At 41.4% G+C, this 24,264-nt stretch overlaps 1 protein-coding gene across 3 annotated transcripts in view; it reads left to right on the top strand.

Moving 5' to 3' along the window:
- The window catches only part of SH3GL2 (SH3 domain containing GRB2 like 2, endophilin A1), a 182,230-nt gene that overhangs the window by 133,570 nt on the left and 24,396 nt on the right, over positions 1-24,264 (top strand). For 2 of the 3 annotated variants that reach the window (XM_059656585.1, XM_059656586.1), the window contains exons 2-3: positions 11,567-11,635; positions 22,250-22,322. In XM_059656585.1, coding sequence (XP_059512568.1) covers positions 11,567-11,635; positions 22,250-22,322 — 142 coding nt within the window. Of the gene's footprint in view, positions 1-11,566; positions 11,636-22,249; positions 22,323-24,264 lie in introns of those variants that run through there. The other variant, XM_059656587.1, reaches the window with a different exon arrangement.

Raw genomic sequence — 24,264 nt, 5'->3', positions numbered from 1 at the left:
ATTTATTTTTTTATTTTTTTAGAGAGAAGAAGGGAGGGAGGTAGAGAGATAGAAACATCCATGAGAGAGAAATATCATCCATCGCCTGCCTCCTGCATGCCCCCACTGGAGATTGAGCTGGCCATCCAGGCATGTGCCCTGAATGGGATTCGAACCAGTGACCTCTTGGTTCATGGGTTGACACTCAGCCACTGAGCCACACTGGCTGGGTGATCCTTCTCTTTCTCAATTCTCCTTCTACTTTCTGTGTGTGTGTGTGTGTGTGTGTGTGTGTGTGTGTGTGTGTTTCTTGGTCTTTTTTTGTTGGCCTTTTACCTCTGCCTAGATTTTATTTATTAGTGATGTGTAAGGTTCCCTCCTTGACCCATAACTGCTCTCTGGATACATCTTCTCCCTGTGTAATCTCATCTGCTTTTTCAGTTTTATAAATCAGATACATAGTGCTGACTCCATAAATCTATCTCTTGCTGTGACCTCTCCCTAAAGGTTCAGATATATATATACACACATATATATGTGTATATATGTGTGCCCTTCCACACATACATATATGTATATATATTCAGTTACCTGTGACATATTTACTTGATCTTCAAACCTAGTGGCTCTGTACCTGAGTTATGTCCAATAGTATTCATCCATCTGTTAAAGCCTGAAACCTAGGAGTCATAGAATTCTCTGCTTCACTCCTATATATCAAATCAGTCACAAAGTCCTGTTTATTTTATGTTCTGAATATTTACTGAGTCCATCCTTCCTCTCAGAGTTCACCCTTGGGGCACTTCTACTGTCTGAACCGCAAGTTGTGAATGAAGCCCTCAAGCTTGCAGTGCCTTTCTGGAAGAAATTTCTTCTCTAGTCAACAAAGTAATAGTTCTAATCTCCTCCCTGCCCCCCCCCATATTGATGAGTAGAAAATTACCCACCCAATTTGAAGCATAGAAGAAAATAGATGTTCAGGTTCTTAAATAACCATATCTGTTTTCCCTTAAATACTCCTGTAATACTTAATGTGAATAGTTTGTTAATATTGCTGTAAAGAATATGTCATTTTATTATACTGTTAACCTATACTAGACCAATGCTTTATCTAAAATATTTTCAATTGTATAATATAGCTTGACAAATTATACTACCATAAGTTATGTAATAAATGTGTATTTTTGTACTTGCAAAAAAAATAAATAAAACATATGTACACATATGTATACAAATATTTATTCAAAATTCCCCCGAAACTGGAGGCAATCCAATGTCCATGGTGAATGAATAAATAAAATGTGGTATAACATGCAAAGGAATACTACTCAGCTATAAAAAGGAACTGAACTAATGGTACATGTAACAACATGGATGAAACTCGTTTTTTACGCTGAGTGAAGGAACCCAAATATTTAAAACTACCTATTGTATGATTCTACTTATATGCTATATCTAGAGAAGGTAAAACCATAGAGGTGGAAGGCAGGTCAAGGTTGCCTATGGGTAGGAGTCAGCATTGACTAAGAATGGGCTCAGGAGACTTCTTAGGGTGATGGAAGTGTTTAAGACTTAGTCTAGTAATAATTACACAGTTATGTAAATTAGTTAAAACTAAAATAAAACACAGCCCCCCAAAAAGCGGAGGTCTTTAGCATGGCATGGAAGGCTCATTACCATTTGATCTCTTTCTCCTGGATCCTCTGTTCTCATCATCCCCTACCTTATGTTCTGATCTATAACAGCACTGAAATAGGTGTAATTTCCAGCATATACTGGTTTTTGTTGCATTTGTTTTATGTCATGTAGTAGCTTTTACCTGAGAGAAAATTCCTTCTGACTGACTTATAGGTACTGATTTGAGAATCAGCCAGGCCCCAAGACTCTTTCCCCAGCCTTGTCTTCTTATCCAAATTGGGTGGAACTGTCCATCCTAGGATCAGATGGGTTGTTTACATATTTTTAGGTACTTACCCCATTATATTAAGTCTTCAATGTAGTCAATAGTTGGGGTTTTTTTTGTTTTTTTACTTTAAGCAAAATGATGTTTAAGAAATCAATTCTGCCATAGGTTATTTTGTTGTGCCCAGATTTCAAAGTTCCCAAGACCCCCAGGGAGCCAGTCAGTCCGATGCAAAAGCAAAGAGTCCTTTATTATGCAAGCCGGCCTGCGCTCCCCGTTCACCAGACCCACCGACACAGCGGAAAGTCCAGTGTGATGGGACAGGGGGTTTTAAAGGGGGGTGGAGTGGGGGCAGGAGAGGGCACTGTGGGCCCCGCCGATTGGCCAGGCACGAGTCGGGACAGGATGTGGTCATAGTGATGGCGTGCACTTCCCTTGATCATCATTGGTTAATCCAGAGAAATCCTGGGTGTGGCTAGCAGCGGCTTCTTCCCGTGAGGAAGCACATGGCACCATACCAAAATGGAAGACCCAAGGCAAGATGGAGGGCGCACATGGTTCTGTCCCAAGATGGAGGACCCAAGGCAAGATGGAGGGCGCAGTCCTTGTCCAGCTCCTGCTGCCGCCGCTCGAACTCGCCACAAGGCAGGATGGCCCCCCCGCACAGCACCCGCAGCCAGCCTGTGGGCAGACCGGGACTCCAGCGCATCTGGGCGGCACAGGCCCAGCAAACGGGGTGCGGCCGGTGGAGCGGCCCAGCTCTGGAGGAGCGGCATCCGCTCGGAGCAGGCCCGGCCCATGGGGCCGGTGCACTGCAGCATGGCGGCCTCCCCGAGCCTGGGCACGCGCCCCACTCTGCTGCCGCCGCTGCTGCACCGGGCCCGGTCCGGAGGGCAGCGGGCGGGTGGCAGCCCGCGCCGGGCTCCCGCTGTGGGCCGGGGAGCCAATGCCACCCCCCCATGGGGCCCGGCGGCCGGCCCACGCAGGCCCCGGCCCCCCGACCGGGCCCCGAGGGCCCCATGGACCCCCGGCCCCAGCGCGGGCAAGCGGAAGCCGACCACGGGGAAGGGAGGAAAGAGCCAGGTGGTGAGGCCTTCCGCTCCTATGACCTCCCCCGCGGTCGGTCGCCGCCCGGCCCCACCCCTCGGCCCACGGCCGGCCACCACGCAGCCGGTCCGGACACTCGGACCCGCTCAGGGGAGGCCAGGCCCTACGGTGGGCGGGTGGTCAGACTCCTCCCCCCGCACCGCAGGGAGAGGCGAGGCGGGCGGTGCGCCTTTCAATTTGATATAAACAAGAGTTAAGTTCCTACAGCATCTCATCAACATTACAATGAAATTACATTGAACAAAGTAATGTTATTTGAGGACTTGCTATATATTGAAATGATTTATATTTCCAAATATCCCACCAGACTCTTAAGTTCCCAGAGAGCATTCCAGTTGAGTTCTGTTGTATTTATTCTACTTGGTGAATTTAATCTGAAGATGATTTGTCTTTTTTTTTAGAATGACATTTGCATAAGTATAATCCTAACGTGGGGGAAAGTACCACAGCATTTTTCTTTCAAGAGCTTTGCATGCTATTTCCCCCCTTTCCTAATTTATGATCTACCTTTTATGTACTATAAATAGCACTCCATCAGGTAGAAATGGTATCAGTTACCATTGGGGGGAAACAGAACCAGCAGGTTCTGAAGGCAGAATTTCTTCCTCAAGGTAATCTCTGTTTTGTTCTCAATTGAATTCAGTTGATTGGATGAGGCCCACCCCCATCATCAAAGGTAAATCTCCTTTACTTACAGCCAACTGATTGTGATGTTGACTACAGTTGCAGAATATCTTCACAATACTACCTCGATTAGTGTTTGATTAAACAACTGGATATTCTAGCCTAGCCAAATTGATACGTCAAATTAACAATCACCAAAATAGATACCAAAATTTTAATTGCAAGTGATTTTAGCACTCTCCTGGTTATCTCAGCACACCTCACCCCTGCCCCATTTTATGGGTTAAGAAGCAGAGGCCCAAGGAAGTTTGTGGTTTCAATTCACAAACCAGAAAAGGACTTGCCAGCAGTTTATCTTAACAAATAAATGCCTATGGCTACTCCCTCTTTGCCTCATCAACTGAGTCATCAAGCCTTAGGTTCTAGGTCATTCATTAACCAGGACTGAAATCTCAAATGAATTACTGGTACCACTTTTTCTTTTTGCCAGTTCTGTTTTTTTTCTCAAGGGAATTTATGACTGAGCTTTAAATAGAATTTAAAAAATACTGCATGACATAGTTCTAGCCCTAAGTTATAGGGTCTATTTTTAGGAGACACTGTCTTTTTATATTTTGTTCATTTTCAGTGGCTTATTGCAGTGGAATATGAAAATGTATAAAATCCTTCCTATTTCCAGGGATGGGAAGCTTTATTAAAATATCCTCCCTTCTGCTCATAAATTACCCCTTATCTGATGAGGAACTGAAGTGTTTGGGGAGTCAACAAATAAAGAAATGCTATTTTTTTTATTCTGCGCATTTATATTTAGGTACTTACCCCATTATATTAAGTCCTTAATGTAAGACTCAATCAGTCCCACCATAAAGGAAGTGTGGCTGTGGTTTCAGTACGGCTAGAATCAGAGTTAGTATCCAGAATCTCTGTCCCATGTTAGGGCATAGTCCAGTCCAGCGTCAGTTTAGTTTGGGTGAAAGGGAGAAACACAAAGAGAGAAACATTGATGTGAGCGAGGCACATCAATCGGTTGCCTTCCACACGCACCCAGGCCAGGGCTGGGGATTGAGCCTGCCACCAAGTACATGCCCTTGACCGGAATTGAACCTGGAATTCTTTAGTTTAAGCATGTCAGACTCTCGGTCGACACGTGAGTTAAGGCCAGCAATGTATCCACTGAGCCAATGCAGCTAGGGCACAATGATGTCACCTTTGAGGGGGTGATGTAAGTAGCTGCATCGTGTTTGGGAAATTCTCACTTTAGGGACATGGAATTTAGCAAGTTTTGCTTTTAACCCCAATGAACCATACCAGAAACAATTAGAACATCATGTCAATAAATTTCTGCATTTTCTATATAGTTGACTGGAAGCAACATAGGCTGGAAGCTTGGAAAAGGGCCAAGTACTTAGCTCATCCAACCCCATTTTAAGATTTTTAGCTCCAGGTATTCAAAGGAAAGCAGTCTTAATCCTACTGAGTTCTTGTTTTTATATTGTAGAAGAGGAACCTTTCTCCTTTTCTTTGATGTACAAATTCTACTTGATAGTTAGAGATAAGAATTAGCTTGATTTAGATAGAGAAAAATGCATGTTTTTCTAAGAAAATCTGAAGTTTCTGGATGGGAAAAATAAATAATATATACTTTTGAAATTCACTTTCAAAACATCATGACATTTAAGCATTCCAATTTAATGACAGCTGAGAAAAACTAGTGTGAAACTTATATCTCATGAAGTGAATTCACCCTGCCTTTCACACATGGGAATACCACCATCTGGAAAAACAAGATATACTTGTATTTAGCCAAATACCAAGAAAATACTGCTGTAATTTTGATTCCTGTTTCCTTCTGAATATTTGATATGTCATCAAGTATTTTCATTATGAATTTCATATTTTAGTACCTTACTGATGAGTAATGATTAAAGCACCTTCATGAAGAGTCAGAGTATGGGCTTCTTTTATTTATTATCATAGGTGATGCCTATCTACAAATACTGAGAAAAGAGCATGATGTCCCACAGGGGTAGTTATTATAACTTTTAAAGAGCTTGTGCATTGCCGAAACCGGTTTGGCTCAGTGGATGGAGCGTTGGCTTGCGGACTGAGGGGTCCCGGGTTCGATTCCGGTCAAGGGCATGTGCCTGGGTTGCGGGCACATCCCCAGTGGGGAGTGTGCGGGAGGCAGCTGATCGATGTTTCTCTCTCATCGATGTTTCTGGCTCTCTATCTCTCTCCTTTCCTCTCTGTGAAAAATCAATAAAATGTATTTAAAAAAAAAAAAAGAGCTTGTGCATTAAATAATGTTCTTTAATTCAGTTAAATTACACTTAGATTTTTTTTTTTTGCCAAAGGTAAGAAACCAACTTAAAATTATACCTTTCATGTAAGACCACTTAAGATATAATATATCCCTTATTTTAATAATGATTTTTTATAGTTTAAAAAGTGCTCTTAAGTGCATATTCTAATTTAATTCTCAAAAATCCGGTGTTAGATGCTGTTGGTTTTCATTTCTTGGGTGAAGAAATTGAGACACTAACAGGTTATGCATTTTTCCCTTTCACACAACTATTGGTGTCATTGTCAGGGCTAGAATTTCAGGTCTCTTGGCTTTTAATCCACTTTAAAAGAAATAAAACTTACCTTGGTTTTTCTCATTGACTTGTCAGTACGGTTTCATTATATATGTATATAATTTTGGGGATTGTTCCATGGAGCATATTGGCAGGATAGTATATGAGTTCTACTTTCTGCTCTTCACAGACCAGCTATGCTTTACTTATGGAATGTTAAAGTAATTCTATTTTAATATGAGGAAATAATACAGTACTTGATAAAATAATTTTTGATTATTTTTAAAAAGCACTTTGGAGAAGTATTATATTTACTTTCTATCATATGTGTGTGGGTACATATGCACACACAAACATGTTTGCCCACATGTGTGTGTTTACATGCACATATATGTGCATTTATATATAAACTAAAATACATCTATACTTAGAACCATGATTAATGTGAAGAATGTGTATCATTACTCTTAATTGTAATTGTGCTAAAAGTAATTTGGTGAATGAATGTGGAATAGTTACAGTTGAGAGAGAATTTTCTTTAACTTTAGCTATACTTTAAATAAAATATCAGACATCATACTTACTGAATTTTTAATTTTGCCTGTTGCTGATGGAGAAAAAGATAATTACACTTTAGAGGGGAGAGTAAACTCTCAGGAGACACAGAACCTGTGCTAACTCATAGTTAAGGGTCTTCCTTTAATTTATGGGTAATTTTTGGTCTTAGAATAATTCACTGAGATTTTTCTTTCCCAACTGAATTGAGTGTCTGCCCTGCAAGCACTATGTTTGGTAATGTCCTCTCAGAAGTTTCCAGCAGAGAAGCCTGTAATATGATTGCCTCCATTAACATATTATAATTCAAATGAACAAAGGTCCTCAGCAATTTTACTCAGGTGGCAAGTTCCAGGTAGTCCAAGAGATGATGTGTCTCATTACGAGTGCAAAGGAAGTCTGATCACTTCCAGCTGCTAGAGAATGTGTTCAGGTCATGGAAAAGATGAAATCTGGGTCAGCATTTTAGATAATTGGTAGGATTTGAAAAAAAAAAAAAGGGGGGGGAAGTAGATCCAGGTCCAAGGCTGAGGGAATAAACACATTTGGTGGATGGTGAGGAAACCTGACTGGACGCAAACAAAGCTGGAAAAGGAAGTAAATAACTTTGCAGGTTTTAGGGTCTGAATTTGGTGTTGTCTGTTGAATTTTACTGATGATGTGATTTTCAAGGAGACCTTTATGAGAGGCAGTTGAAGAAACAGTAGTTGGCCCTTCAGTATTTAATACACGGAATGCCATTCGGAGAAGAATCAGAGCTGTACCTAGAGGATGCAGTGTCTTTTGCCTAGACTGATGGCTACTGCGGGGGAGGCTGAGTCATTGTGGGAAGCAGTGCAGTATCATTTGAGCTGAGAACAGTGGTCAATTATTTAAGCTGTTGCTTGCTGCTGGCTCCCTCTGACATCTTTCTTATTTGGTATATAGAGAAAAATAGCATGAGACCACACCACTGCGGACTCAGAATTAAGACTTTTCATTTAAAACATGAGTTGATTGTATTATTTATATTTTCTTTTTAAGTCGTGCCTTTTCAAAGACCATCCTAAAGTGAGGCGGTCAGCCTCACTTTATGCCTCCTCTCAGTCATCTTAACAATAATATTTACACAAGTGCATTGTGGTTCAGTCTGTAGATCTTCCTGAGTACCTATTGTGAGGAATACAATGAAGAGTAAGAGAGAGGAAGATGGGATTTGGAGTTTGGTTGGAATACAGAGTACATGGAGAGTGGAAGAGAAGATGGGATTAGAATAAGCATAAGCTCTCAGTGTTGTGCTAAGTGGATATTTGAATAGAGGAATTTTTTTTAGATGATACAGGGGGCATATTACAGTTCATTTGTACTTTTTAGCTTCAAATAACTTGATGATTTTAATTTAAACAGGGATAAATTTTTCAACACATTAGCCAAAGTGTTCTGAACAGCAGCAGAAAATATTCAATACTGTGAAATTTTGGGTTCAGGAATCACCTCACTGGAAAATAGGGGAAAACTATTGTTAAATAAATGGCACTGGGTAAGGAAAGCAAAACTCATTTTGGCCAGATGGTCTCAGGGAGCTTGTACTCCTTACCTTGATGCCTCTACATGGAAGTTTTAATAATGTTATTTAAAGAGCAGGAGGAGAAAACATTTGGCATACTCTTAAGGAATGTGACAGTTGTTCTTTAGCCCATTGTTTAATTCAATGCCTTGATATATTTAGATCCTTTGTGACTTGTAAAGGCAATAGCCTGTGTAGATGTCATGTTGAATACTCGTATTTCCCCAAGAATATAATTAGATAGGAATTTTTTTATATCAACCAACCAATCAAGTTAGTACCAGTATCTATTAACCTCTTTCACTGTTTGCTGAACTGTTTCTCTCAGAGCAGGTCAAATGTCAGCTTTTGTTAAAAAGAGAAAGATATTTATAGTCTCATTCTTCCCTCTCCTCCCCCGCCCCCCCCCCCCACACACACACACACAATACTTAAACCAAATAGTTAAAGCCAGTAGAATTGGCTTCAGTGTGAATTGCCAGGACTAGTTCTAAATTATTAATGGAAAAAATAATCCAATTTGGTATCCTGTTTGATACAGTGAGCCAGCAACTGTGCCTCTAACCTGTTGATGAATGAAAAAAGTGGGGAAATTAAAATCACTCTCAGTTGAGTGATATGGAATTGAAATTGTGATATAAGCCCTGGTAGTTTTGCGGAGGGCCATATTTTATTTTTTAGAGATGGGCAAAATGTGATTAACCCAATGTTAACAGATTATTTAATGTTACTACAAATAGAGACATTTCTCAGCTATGTGTTTTTGTGTGACATTTTTGAAAATTAAAATTAAATCTCATAAATCATAGAAGGGGTCTACATCTATAGTGATCCATAGAGGATCATTAAAATGGGTCCTTGGGATGTGGTGAGTTCCCTGACATTGGAGCCAGTCAGGTAGATCTGAGAGACAGTTAATTTGGGGTTTGGTAGCATATATTTCTTTATTGTGTAGGAGTTTGATTAGATTAGTTTCCCAGTCCAAATTTAACTAAAAAACCACATACTTCAAGAACAAAACATAAGAGGACTGGCAGTATGAGCTAAAACAGTCATCACTGAGCAAAGTGAAAGGAAGGGAACCAGTATAAAAAATCATAGTAAAAATGTATTTGGTGGTAGGGAAAATGTGATAGTTTCTAAGGCCCCTTTGATTTCTGACTTTCTGTAACTAAAACCTAAGTATGCAGGTCAAGTCACTGGCAACCAGACTCTCACTCAGAGGTTTTCAGCTGAATACTATGGCCTCCCCAGCCCCAATTCTGGTTTGGTAAACATCTTTAAGAAAGCAAGCAAATAAGTTGATTGCTGGGTCAGGTCACAGTTGGTGTTGGCTTTAGATTTGGTTGTAATAATGCCAGATGAAGTCTGGGTCTATGTGCATACTATTGAAATACTTAATAGTCAGCACCACCTGGGACACAGTATATGTGACAGAGTGATGTCAAGCACCAAGGGTTAACACGGCAGTGAGTCTACTTCTGGCCATCTGAATCTAATGGAACTTTGGTCAGAGAAGGCCAGTACCATGGACAGCTCTTCAAAGTGGTGGTGTGACTGCAGAGCTCAGGGTTTAGCTTGGGAAAATTGCATTCGGGTCCTGGATCCACCTCTTCCTAGATAAAGGTCAGTACTATGGATAGACAACGCAATTTATGCAATTCTCAGTTTAATCATCTGAAACACAGCAATAATACCTGTTTTTCATAGTTCTTGTGTTACACAGATGATAAATTACAAGTATATCAGCTATACAAATTAAAGATGTTAATATTGTTTCAACCTTCCACTTTTCATCATTGACCTTTAGTCACATGTCTTATGAAAATTGCTAGATTCTTCTCAATGTAGGAAATAAGAAGTAAATAAATGGCTAAGAGAGACCAGGGTACTGTAAGCAGATATACACTTGATTGGTGAGAGAAGGGAACTAGGATATACTGCATATCTCGTAGGTTCTGACACATATCCTTATATTTATTATGCCATTTAATTTTATAACAATTCTGTGTACTTATCAAAAAGTTGAGGAACCAGTCAATACTATGGCCTTCCCTCACATCATATTCTTTTTATTACTGCTGCCGGGATGACATGAATGGTATCTGCTATACAGGGCCAAAGTAGTGGTAGAATTCAGACTCTTGATTTCTCCAAGAGTGATCTCTTCTAAAGGAATTAAAGACAGAGAAAGAAAGGCTAAGGAATACATCTCAGCCCCAACAAGGTAATATCAGAACTTCTATAGCCAAGAGACAGGACCATGCATCCAGGAGCCCTTTTAGAAGGAAGTGAACCAAGCTCACTGAAATTCACAGATTGTTACTGAGGTTGCTGTAGGTCTGGTCATGGTGGGGATCCTTCTAAAAACCCTCAACCAGTGGCTATTAAAGGAAATGAGAAATCATACTTTGATATCTGTGCATGATAACTCTTGTATAGTAATCTCTTATTGAAAAGGGCCTAAATACCTTTACAGTTAGAGGAATGGAAATTTTGTGTCATTAGCACTTGATATCCATGCCTTTGATGAAACCAAAGCAATTTTCTTGTGGCTCCCTAATAAATTTTTATTAGACTTAACTTGAATCTATTTCACAATAGATAGGGCATCCAATTTTTTTATGAACATGAATTCTACACTTAGAAAATGACCATTTGCTTGGGTAAATGGATGAATATATAATGTATGATAATGGGAATTCATTGAGGGGTACAGAAATGCCCTTAATCATCTTTCCATATAGTTTATCTTATATATATAAGAATATAGACAGCTACAGGGAGCATTACAAGATTACTGTACAAGTCTTTTTACCTGAAGATCAGCTGATCTTTTTTCTCTCCAGTTTGATAGATGTTTGTGATTTCCTGTTCAATAGCCCTTGAGGAATAAGTTGAAGAAGTAGTAATTTTCTACCTAGGGTTGCATTTTAGATCCATTATCAGAGCGAGAGGATTATTATATGGTGCTGTTGTCCCTCAGAACTTTCAAAAGGAAAATGTTACTGACTAGATAGTTATATAATGATTTATATAATAGAAAGAGCAGTGGGGTTGAAATCAGAAGATACATGAGTATTTGAATTATTTTTTCAAATCTTATCAGGTAAATTATTTAAACCCACTGAGCCACAGTGAAAATGGGACTGCCTGCCTATGTCACAAAATGGTTGTGAGATTATACTAGATGATATTTGTGAAAGTGCATAAAGCTTGTAAGAGAGATTTTTTTAAGGAAAATTTGTAATAATTCTTTTTGGTTATTTTCCACAGAAAGTGAGTGAGAAGGTTGGAGGAGCTGAAGGAACCAAGCTAGATCATGACTTCAAGGAGATGGAGAGGGTAAGTCTTCACCACACAAAACTCCCCAGCATCCTAAGAGGAGAAGGGAGAAAGAAAGGGGAAAATGTCCTCCACTGGTACCTGGGAATACATTTTGTTATTCTTGAAAATTCTCTCTTTTTTTAGTGTCTTATTTTAAAACAGAAAATGTGAAGTATCCTGTCATCCCTTTGTACTATCCCAAGAACAGAATGTCAGTGAAGGTGAAATTCCATCATGTGCTTTTCCTTGTGGATTTTATCATCACTTTTCCAGATAGGGACCACGTGGAGCTGGCATTGAAATGTGGGGAGGTGGGAAGAAAGAGAAGGTGGGGAAATGGTACCTTGAATGTTTGGGGGAGAAATTCAGTCACTTTCTGGCTTCAGAAGACATTCCCTACAGGACCGTGCCAGCCATAGGAGCAGGACGATGTGGGGAGAAGGCCGTGGTGGGGCCCATCCCACCCTGACTCTCCCTCCTCTTCCGCTGCTGGTTGCACAAGCCAGGTTATTGCTTGGAGCCTCTATGTTTTTATAAATATAAGAAGAGAATATGAATCACTTTTTGAGGGACTTTTATTAAGGGTGAAAAATAGTGTAAATCCTTTAGCATTCTGCCTAAAAGTCCGTTCTCAATAAGTGAACCTGGAGGTGAACAGAATATCCCATTTCCTTTTCCTTGTGACATATTGCCATAGTTTCTCTTTTTCTTTTCTTTCACTTTGAGACTGTTTTTAGCAAGTGATACTTAGGCTTATGGTGAAGAGTGTGTATCGCTCTGTGCAAAGAATTATTTTAGGTGTTTAAATCGCATATGGGCAAAGGACCTGGGAATACAAACCCTGTCTTTGAACAGAGAGGATTCAAAAGCCTGTGATGCCTAGAAATCATATTTTTACTTAGTCCGTTTGAGTTCCAGTAAGCTGCCTCAATTTTGCTATTTTTGCTCTTTGTGGGAAGAGTCCAACAAAGACAATGTCTGGATATTCTCTGCCTCATGTTTTTTCAGTTTTTCTTCTGATGAGTTCATTGATGCATTTAACAAATTCTTGTTTTGTGCCTCCTGTGAGCCAGGCGTGGAAGGTATGGCTGTGAACAGGATAGACAAGGTTCCTGACTGCATGGAGTTCTTAGTCTAGTGGGAAAGGAAGACTATGGACAAATACCAACCAGCGTGGCAAGGGGAACGAGACATGGCACTATGGAAGCTTAAAAGAGAGGAAACTCACCCACACAGAGAAGACGTTCCTGTTTGAGTGAAGATGCGGGGGATGAGTGAGAGTTAGAAGAGCCTAGTGTGTTCTGGTGCAGGGAACAACAAATAAGAGAATAGGACATGTTTGAGTTCCTGAAAAAAAGAAGAGTTGCCAAGAGACAGTAGTCTCGTAAATGAGACTCTAGTATTTACCCAGCTGATCATTCTAAGTTCTTGAGATGGACGTCACTGATAGGATAGGGACCCACGAGAGAGGAGATTTGATATGAGTCCTCAGTCCCAACCAGGAGTCTGGGAAGCCAGCCTGTTACGCTAAATGCCTGACAGCCAGTCGCCCCCGCTGGATTGAAGCTGGCATTGGTCCCCATTTCTCATCTCTGGACAGTTCTGAATGCCACCTGGTCATCAACCAGAGCTGGTAGCCATGGTTGATCATAGTTCTGGAAACAGTATTCTACCTATTCTTCTCTTACAGCATCTGAATCTCCAGACACTGACACACCTGCTCAGAATGACTTGAGTCTGACTTCACCCGCTGTAATATTTGAGTTCTACGCTCATTATGAGCAGCCATGCAAGTCTGTTCATTTGCACCAACCTCTGTCTACATCTGATCTTCCTTAGTCCTCCCTTATCCTTTGATGTCTCCCTCCACCCTCACCCTGGAGGGAATTTACAGTATGTCACCTGGCCAGTGCCATGTCATTGATGACAGATTAGGCAGGTATTTAGGAATTTAGAGCTCAGGAGTCAGAATTTGAGTTCTGCCTTCATCTGCCAGGATGAAGGTTCGCTGCCTAAGCTAAGACAACTAATTTTTGTTTCTTAAATTATAGTAAACAGAATAAGAAATTTGTAGAACAGAGTAGAGTTTATAACTCAACAACCAATTGAGGTTTTGAATCCATTCTAATCTTGCAAACTAATTGAAATAAAAAAGGATTTTGCAAGTATTTTACATCAGGCAAAGACCCAGACATCCCTCGAGTCCAAAGGTAAGGTTTATTTCTCCTATTTCCTAGAAAAATAATGAGTTTCTGGAGGTTTATTTCAAAATCTAGATATTCCTACAATAAAGTAAACACTTAGTAATCATTTGAAGAACACGCCTGTGGTTTTGTATTTGGCTTTATATCTATGTAAATTGGGAGATTTAGATTTCATTGCAGTGTGGAAATTTGTTTTATTCCATTTTCTTTCACACATCCGTTGTCTATCAGTGGCTCTATTGAAAATTTTATACTTTTTGCCCAAGCTAAATTTGCAATAACAGTAAAGATTTCTGTGGTAATTAGAAAGCACATACTTTGGATTTAGAATATCAAATATTTTATCGCCTGTTAATATGTTTATTACTCACAAAAGTGTTTTAGCTCAATATTCCCAAGGCTACAGAAGAATCATCCTTTTACAGTCGGCTTTCTGATCGTAAGGATGTGGAGTAGAGAGAGCTTGTTCAGCTGTATTCTCAGAGGTGCAATTAGACAACAGAATGAAATAAATTAGAGGTTTGCATCAAGCAGCACTACCGGGAGAGAGAAGTGGGGATTCCTAGAAGTTGTTTCTCTAATCAGCCACCGCAGCCACTCTCCTGCTAAGATGCAGTGAAATTACCCTTTGTGTCAGTCAGCCCCTGCAGCGTCCCCTCCCACAGCTGATTGGGTGAATTCCTGCCGCTGTCTCTGCAGGAACCCTGCCCGGAACCCTTTTTCGCCTCCACTTAAGTGCCCTGCACCGAATTGTTTCTGTGTTCACTTTAAATGGCATCTGTTGCTTACCAGCTTCATTAAACACAAACAAAATTTCTTCTGTGGCGCAGACATTGCGTGTGAAGAGCTGCGGACTTTTTGTCAAGCGGAAGTTCTAGAATTTGAGGGACCTCTTGTTCCTTCTCAAATCTCCACCGGTTGCCGCAGTGATTCTGCGTTTGTGTGTGTATACTTATGTTCATTAGTTCACGAGGGATATCTGTACATGCCAGGCATTGTGCTGGACACCAGGAATACAAAGACGGTTAAGGCACAGTTCCTACCTTCTAGGAGTTTCCAGTTCTGATGGAAGAAGTCGGCACATGAATCAGGGGCACGCAGGGCATAGTGCTTGGTGTCCTGGGGTCATGCCCAGGGAAGAACGAACTCAGGCCACATAGGTCGGTGGGAGCTTCCTACAGGAGAGAGCACCTGAGCTAAATCCTGGCGTTTCCTCATGGCCCTGCACATATGGGTAGTGCAGCAGTGCAAGCCAAGGGGGATAGTGTCTCGCTTTGCAGTCTGAAAAGCATGCTGGGAAATCCCTTCTGTTGAAACCGGAGGGGCATTAGGGTTAGAAATGTGATTATAGACCATTTTAATAAGAAAGGAATGCTTATTAAGGGGCAGCCTCAAGTTGAAAGAAAAACAGGATGTTGAGAAAGAAAAGAAAGAATGCCATTCCAGAGGAGAGTGAGGAAGAGTGGGTTGTTTGCAGAGAGGGGTGTGGGGAAAGGCTGATAGAAGGTCCATGGTCATTATCTTCATACATTTTATTAGTCATTGGGTGGGGAAAGGTTAGATCCTATCCAACCTTAAGCAATAGAACTACCCATTGATGGTAGAAACTGTGGGGAGATAGAATCAAGCTCAACATAAGAAAGAACTTTCGACTGTCGGCGCTGTTTAAAAAGAGAGAGAGAGAGAGAGAGAGAGAGAGAGAGAGAGAGAGAGAGAGAGAGAGAGAGAGAGAGAGAGAGAGACTGAATTCCCCGTCACTGCCCATGTTTAAACAGAGGCTAAACCCATAGTTCTCAGCTGCAATGTGAAACACACTGAGTATCATCTCTTTCCAGTCTTGTGGCAAGTAACTTGTTACTAATGATGCCACTTTTTAATAGCATCATTCTAACTTGAATTTTAGTGATTTATCTCAAATGGGAGAGAAAAAGAGTAAAGTCCCAACCAGCACACGAAGATTGACACATATCCCTGCGTGCACCCATGGACGTCTGTCACGCCCATGACTTTGTCATAGGTGTGGTGATAAAAGAGATCATGTGGATTTCTGCACTAAGATACTCACTTTCTGGTGAAGAATTGTAAGATGGGAGAGAGCCCCCAATAAGGTAACTTTTTGCTTATCCTGAAATTTAGGGGAGATAAATTTCTTCTCAGTTATGTTTTCAAATATCTTTCCAAGCTAATATTCATTAAAGGTAATGCCCAAAAAGATTAGCAAGAGCCCTTTCTGATGTGGCTCAGTAGGTTGGGCGTCATTCCATGCAACAAAAGATTAGCAAGAAAATGCCTTGGGGCACTCTCAGTCAAATGACTCATTTATTTTTGTTTTTCAACACCCTGTTGGTTAATCAGACTTTCTGAATACATATGATGACTGCCAAATGGCAGAGGTACACGGACTCTTCAGACCAGTAGGGAACTATTAAGAACATTGTATTGGACCAGCCTGCATCTGGCTGCCAGAGAAACTTCTGCAGGAAGCTGCTTCATCATGTCTCTCTGATTGGTTTCCTTAGGTGTCCTCATTCAGGGTTCTCGTTGCTTTACTTGAGCGTGTGTGTGCATTCTTAATATGTCTATTCTCTTAACTTCGGTGATAGAAAATTAAGAATTTGAAAAGGTTTTAGTTTTCCATTTGACATTTAAACGTTTTCATTTTGGACAGACGTTGTGGGTGCTGATTCATCGATTTATTACTGCTCATTAAATCCACACACTGTGCTCCATTTTCAGGTGTGCATTTTTTTCTTCAGCTCTGTTCGTGTGTCCCTGTGACCGCATCTGGTGTAAGGCAGTATCTGATGGAATGAAGTTGTATGTTTCAGTCCTTTTGTAGCTCCACAAAGAGTGCTGTGTTCCTGTGGATGATACTCAGATGCCTCAAAACAATAACCCCATTCTAGTCAATTCAGTGCCGTTCAGTTCTCTTGTATCTTGTCTCTAAAGACTGAGGCAGCTGGTGAAATGACCAGCCTCATTCATAGATCAGCATGACATACCTTAGTGAAATGAGAACCTCAGCATAGGGACTGGCACACTTTTCCTATAAGTATATTAGGCTTTGCGGGCCACAGGGCCTCTGTGGTCTCTATTGTAACTCCTCACTTTTGCTGTTAAAGAATAAAAGCAACTATTGACGCTGTGTAAACAATGATGTAGCTATGTTCCAATACAATTAATCTAAGAACACTGAAATTTAAATTTCACATAATTATGTGCACTGAAAGAGGAGCCTTCTTTTGAATTTTCCCAACCATTTAAAAATGTACCAAAGAACTTATATATGCATATGCACAACCCATGGACACAGACAGTAGTGTGGTAGGCCTGGGAGGGCCAGATGCAGAGTGGAGGGGGTCAGTGGGGCGGGGGGAAAGGACATCTGTAATACTTCCAACAATACAGATGAATGTTAAAAAACAAAAATGTAAAAGTAGGTACTGTCCTGGTGTTTGCCTGCTGGCCAGTGTGCCAACCCTTGCCTTAGCTGAGGAAGAAAAATGTTACAGTGAGGAAAGAGGTTTAGAGAGCTATTTTTCTCGCTACCCAACATTGTAAAGTATAAGACTGCACAGTGGAGGAAGACATTTCTGACTCTAAAGTACAGTAGACCCTTGAACACACAGTTTTGAACTGCACAGGCCCACTTATATGCAGACTTCTTTCAATAAAACCCTGCACTGTCTCAATCCACGGTTTGGAGTTTGAGGATGCGGAGGGCTGACTGTATGCCTTGATTTATGTCATTTCATACAGGGGACTTGTGCGCGCAGGGATTTTGGTAAATGTGGGATGGGGGAGGGGGGGTTCCAGGAAAACCAATTCCTCATGGATACCGAGGAATAAGTTAAGTTTGGGGGGAGTCAAAAGTTATATGCGGATTTTGACTGCATGGGGGATTGGTACCCCTAACCCCTACGTTGATCAAGGGTCAACTGTATGGACATTTGCTAAAATGTTGGTATTGAGAAAGTTGAAGGAAAAGGCCAGAAGAATATATGCCTACACTCTTACCTTCAGGGGGAAAATTATTTTATGTAGAGTTTTTATTTCCTGTATTCAGGGTGTCCCCAAAAAATGTCTGCACATTTTAGCAGCTGATAGCTCAATTTTGACAATGAAATCTACTTCAATAAACACTGCCTTTATAATTATTTAAATGTGTATACATTTTTTGGGACCCCCTATATGTTTAGAGTGCACTTTCTCTAAACAGCCTTTCCTAATGGCTTCCTACCCCTATCCAGGCAAGATTAGTTACAGAAATGGAGGCTCAGGGGCTCATTAGATTAGAAGTTGTCATTGAGGACACATCCAAACTTACTTTCAAGTAATAGGAGACTTTGGGCCTTGAGGAAAGCATTAGCCATGCGTCATCAGTTCAAAGTTAAACTCTGCTGCTCTCAACTGGGAAAATCTCTTGCCAGTTATAATAAATTACTTAAGTGGAAATCTTAGTTCGTGTGAATTACACCAGGCCCGTTAACAAGAGGATATGTGCTGGACATTGCCAAATTAGTTTTATAAATAGCTCTCCTAGCAAGCGCCTAACAAGGCACGTTCACGGCTCTCCCAGGGTAATGGCCCTCAGCCTGTCCCCGGCTGTCACAGTGTGGCTTAGTTTAGCGAAAAGAGTCCTGACCTTGTTAGTGGGGACAGAGATGAAAAGAAGGTAGAAATTGGCCAGCCTCCCTCCTGCGGGTGGTCACTGGACAGTTCTGTTCCTCTAGAAACCCTCGGATCCGGGACCTTCAGGACTGCTTTCTCCCCATCAAGGCCACACCAGTCCTGTGACCTCAGGGAGTTCATTTCCCTTGTCTAGGTCCAGACTTGCATATTTAGGAAGTTAAGGCTTGGAGTAGATTCTGCACTCGTCTCTTCCTCCTGTGTTTATGAACGCTGTCTAGTGATTATCTGTCAGAGTAAAATCAAAAGGGAGAGCCTAGTGAATGATTTGCTAAGAGCTGTGTCCTGTTTGGGGTATGTCCTGTATACAAATGATTGTATTGGATAAAGTTGTTTTCAGAGTTGGATTTCAAGTGAAGGTTATTTTGCACTGTGATCAAAAAGGTTTAGCTACAGCCTGTACTATAATGATGTCTAGTTTAGGTAACTAGGAGTCTGCCTCATTGGGCACAAAGTCTGTAAAGGTCTGGGTTGGTGTGGGCTCCTGCCTGGGAGATTTCTGTTAAATCACAGGGGACGCTGAGGTTGATTCTATTCCTGCTCCCAGGTGCTGAATCCTGCTCTGGGGACCACACTTAATGAATGCTCTAATACGGGTCTCTCTAGTGTGGGTGTGTTTCCCCTGAGAACACTGGCTTTCGCCAAGCTAGTAGCTTCTCTTTATGGAGCAGGAGTAGTTGGCTCTCTATTTACAGCACCCAGTGGGAGAGGCAGTTCCATACCCAAAATGAGAACCACTTTTCATGCCTCCCTTGGCACCCTCCTTGCGGACCATTCAGGATTCACACTGCTGGCATCCGGCTTCTGTGGAGAAGCCTGTGTAACAGCGTGCGTGGGAGAGCCTCTTGCACAGAGGCCCAGGGTAGAATCGTGCTTGTGGGCGAAGTTTCCACAGACCTTGGGGATTTTCAAAGCACAAGCAGAGGATGGGGTGACAGGTGCTTTCCTCCTGGTCCTCTGGGGTGGCCACTGCCGGGTCCCAAGCCTCATTCGGAGGACAGCACAAAGCCTTCCAGCCCTGACGGGCTCTCTCTCTTCACGATGGGAGATGTTCCTGTTTCCTCTCTTTATGAGGAGCATATGCTCTCAGGAAGTAGTGGTTAACAGCATGCGCTCTAGAGCTGGAGCTGGGCAAGCTTCGTATCCTCTCTGTATCTAGTTCATAGGGTTTCTGAGGATTAAATGGGTAAAGATACTTAAAGCCTTTGGAACAATTTCTGACAAAGAGAACACTTTATGATGATGGTGTTTATCATTATTACTGAGTACAGTGAAAAGGGAAAGTTAGAAATTGGTTAGCCTCCTAACATTGGATAACTTGAGAATATCAAATGGGTCGTGGAGAATTCTGGCACCCTCTCTTAGAAACCTTGACTTTTGAAATGACTTTCTTCCCATCATAGCCACATAAGACCTTGGGATACATATGACCTCGAATTCTTTAATCTTTGTCATATAGTCAGCAGGATAGCTGCCCTTTCCTCCCATCACACATGTAACCTGGACTTTCAGCAAGTTTGTTCTGCATACAACCTTTGAATTCATTTTCATGACATTTTTTAAATTTTATTCTTTATTGATTAAGGTATTACATATGTGCCCTTATCCCTCCCATTGCCCCCCCCCCCACTCCCCCGCTCATGCCCTCACCCCCTTAGTGTCTGTGTCCATTGGTTATGCTTATATGATCAACCTTTGGTTGATCTCTCCCCCTTCCTCCCACCCTCCCCTGCCTTCCCTCTGAGGTTTGACAGTCTGATCGATGCTTCTCTGTCTCTGGAGTACATAGAGGTTGATTGGCATTTGCTGGTGCTGAACCTCCACGTGTGGCCATAGAAGTCCTCATTGCACAACTCCAGGGAACCATTCTCACTTCAGAACTAAATTCTCCTTAGCACATACTCAAATCCAAGACATGTTAAAACTCAATTAGACCAAAAGGACATGGCACAGGGTTCATATGTAGGCAGGCACCTTTTAAGTAGGAGTGTTTTAAATGCATTTTTATACCATGATGACTTCACAGGAGAAAGTGTTTTCCTCTATTAATCCCAGTTATAGCAAACTTCTTTACACACACAGTAGTATGACTGACAGAGTTTGGTAAGTATTAAAAAACCAAACGAAAAAATAAAATCTTCTGGTGGGTTATGGCTTGGTTTCAGATAATGAAAGAGAAGGAGGCTTACCACATCCATGAAAGGATGATTTTATAAGGAGGCACAGTGATGATTCAGAACTTTTATACAATTGAGGGAAGAGCCCTTGAACTCCAGTTAACAAAACAAAACCAAAAAAAAAACACCCCAAAACAAAACAAAAAAATCCCCATGCACTTAATTGATATCTGAAATTCTGTCATCAAAAATGAGTTCCTTTCACTCATACCTCTATCATGTTATATGCAAATATCATGGAGAAGAGGATACATTTATTCCCTAAGTGCAATGAATAACCTCTCCAACAGACAGAGGATATTGTGACCAGCTGGATACCAATACTGACCATTCAAAATTGTTCAGGGGTGGGCTCTAGCACCAGGACTTTTATTCAGAATTAACCAAATGTTCAAGGATTGATTAGAAGTGTTTGAGCAAGATTTTTATATACTCAGGATGTTATCAGCAGTTAAATAAAAAACTTTCTGTCTCTTACTTGAATAAACAGTTGATGCTGCATTTTTCTTTCTTTAGGGCAGTGAAACTTGTCACCATTCCCAACCCCCTACAGACGTTCAGTAAATGCCTTGGGGGTAGAATATGATTCCTTAATTCTGCTTGTTTAACTTTTATTTACGTTTATTTTGTGCTGAATTTATTCCGGGGCCATAAATGCTTGTTTCTTCTGGGATATCTTTTTCTCCTGTGCAACCTCTTCTGGTTTAGGAACAGTTTGCTCTTTTTCAATATGGATCATCTCAGCCTGGCAGGGTGAGCTCCTGTTAATCCTGCTATGAGCTCTGTAAATCCGGGGCTTACCTGGGGATTTTGTTTACCTGGATGTGCTCAATGACCAGAACATCTACATCAAAGAATTTAAGTTCAGCATTGCTCTGCATTTTTAAGCATGGGCAACCCAAATCCTGTACTCTTCCTGGGTCATGGGACCTGTGTCCAGCCCCACCATTTGGCCTGGGCACCCCTACCAACCCAGCCTTGTGATGACAGCATGGCAATGTATTGTAATCTCTTCGGTCAAGTGATGTTGTTCAGAGACTTAGTGGAATTTTGGAAATGCATACTTTCAATGGCCTGGGCAGTTTCACCAATGTTCTTAAAGTGAACACAAAGATTTGAAATTCTTTTTTTTTTTTTAGAATTATAATCATTCATTCATTCATTTTTATTGTTGAGGGTATTATAGATGTCCCCCCCCCCCCCCGTTCCCCCCTCTGCCAGGCTCCCACCCGACCCTAGGCCTTCCTTCTTTATTTTTTTCTGGGTCGGTTGAATATTGAACCTTTTTAGAGATCATCTCAAGCTTTTTATGGGGAGAGAGGCTATCCTCACCTTCTTTTGCCAGAAGACAATGAAGTATATTTTGAAATATATTTTAGGAAATAACCAGTGTCCTCTTCAGATGAAGCAGGCTTTCCAGTCTGCAGGCTTTCTCAGTAGATCACGTGGGATACAAAGCCATCCTCAGCCCCTCACCTTCCACTCAGGACTTGTCCTTACTTTGTTGTATTGCCAGTAGTTCTGTATCTTTGTCATTTAGAATATTAATTTTCTCATTTCAGAAAGTGGATGTCACCAGCAGGGCTGTGATGGAAATAATGACTAAAACAATTGAATACCTTCAACCCAATCCAGGTAAGGGGTCACTTTACAAGTTCAGGTATCCCTCCTGTAGGCTTCTCTTTGAGAGGCACTTTAGGTTTGTTGTACTTCTTCTTCCTCAGCCCACTTTTTTGGAGGGTCATTGACTTCAGGTATAGCACTTTCACCTGGGATGGGGGTACTTTTTAAGGCTCACATTGAAGTGACTGGGGGATTCTGTAGTATTTTATCTGACTGTGGTGTATTTAACAGACCACATTGTGTGGACGGCTTGGGTGGCACGTAATGTCAGGATAGCTGTAGGATGTTATTAATGCTACTTTAGTTTTCATGGGATGATAAGAAAGAAAATTAGGATAATATTAAGATAAGAAATAGTAATTCCCAGAAGGTGTGAAAAGATAGGAGGTTGAATAATTTCTGTGAAGAGAGTTTTTGGGGTTTTTTTGTTTTGTTTTGTTTTATTTTATTTTATTTTTTATTAGTTAAGGTATTACAAATGTGTCCTCATCCCTCCCAATTAAATCCCCATCCCCCGCCCCCCACTCATGCTCTCATCCCCCTGAGAGTTTTTGTTCATACTGCTTCACTACAGTCTTTAGGGCAGGGGTCCTCAAACTACAGCCCGCAGGCCACATGCAAATACAAATACTGTATTTGTTCCCGTTTTGTTTTTTTACTTCAAAATAAGATTTGTGCAGTGTGCATAGGAATTTGTTCATAGTTTTTTTTTTAAACTCTAGTCTGGCCCTCCAACGGTCTGAGGGACAGTGAACTGGCCCCCTGTTTAAAAAGTTTGAGGACCCCTGCTTTAGAGGGTTGTTTTGTTTGTTCGTTTTTTAAAAATATATTTTTATTAATTCCAGAGAGAAAGGTAGAGGGAAAGAGAGAGAGAAACATCAATGATTAGAGAGAACATTGATCAGCTGCCTCCTGCATGCCCTACGCTAGGGATCAAGCCCACAGCCCGACATATGCCCTGACCAGGAATCGAAATGTGATCTGCAGGTTCATAGGTCAGCGGTCAACCACTGAGCCATGCTGGCTGGGCTGGAGGGTCGTTTTTAATTCTGATTCCTCTCCAAGCACAGCACAGATCAGCATTTGCTCCTGCTAATGTGGTAGACCATGAGAAAAGGAAGTTACCATAGAGGTAATGGAGTTCTGCCTTGGAAAGAGAACCAGGCGAACTGGAGCCATCTCTGAAGGCATGAGGTGTAACAGAGCAAAGTAACCGGCATTATCACCCTCCCCCTCCCTCTTTCTGCACAGCAGTTTGTAACCTAGAGCAGCCGTGGGCAAACTACGGCCTGCGGGCCAGATCCGGCCCGTTTGAAATGAATAAAACTATTGGAAAAAAAAGACTGTACCCTTTTATGTAATGATGTTTACTTTGAATTTATATTAGTTCACACAAACACTCCATCCATGCTTTTGTTCCGGCCCTCCGGTCCAGTTTAAGAACCCATTGTGCCCCTCGAGCCCAAAAGTTTGCCCACCCCTGACCTAGAGTATAGAGACCTGAAGCAGGTCTGAATGAATTTAAGTGAAATGCAATTGCTATTTGGAAAACTGCTTACTCTTGAGACTAGTTTCTTTGAGAATTGCAACTTGGGATTTCAGTATCTTTGGTGGTCCTAAGGGAAGATGGCCCCGGGCATTGGACCAGCCTTCATGTGCTTGGATAGTGAGCATTAGTGGCAAGAGATAAGAAAAGGAAACATGTGGGATAAAAGGAAGCAGGCCAGTGCAGTAGGCAGTGCTGACTAGCTCTCTACTGCCTCCTGCTGCCAGATGCAGTTTCATCCAGCCTTTGTTTACCTAGGATAGTACAGCTATTTTGAAGATGAACAAACTCTGTGGAAATAACGTTTCTATTTTTGATTTTCTTCTTAAACTACCTCAGAGATGGGATTATGTGAGGAAGGGAAATCTATAAGTAATATGGTGGTAAGCTATAGGAGCCAGGCAATGG

Source organism: Myotis daubentonii, chromosome 11 (genome assembly GCF_963259705.1).
Source record: "Myotis daubentonii chromosome 11, mMyoDau2.1, whole genome shotgun sequence".
Lineage (NCBI taxonomy): Eukaryota > Metazoa > Chordata > Mammalia > Chiroptera > Vespertilionidae > Myotis > Myotis daubentonii.
Note: the sequence above shows the minus strand (reverse complement) of the source record. Positions and strands in the feature narration are given on the sequence as shown.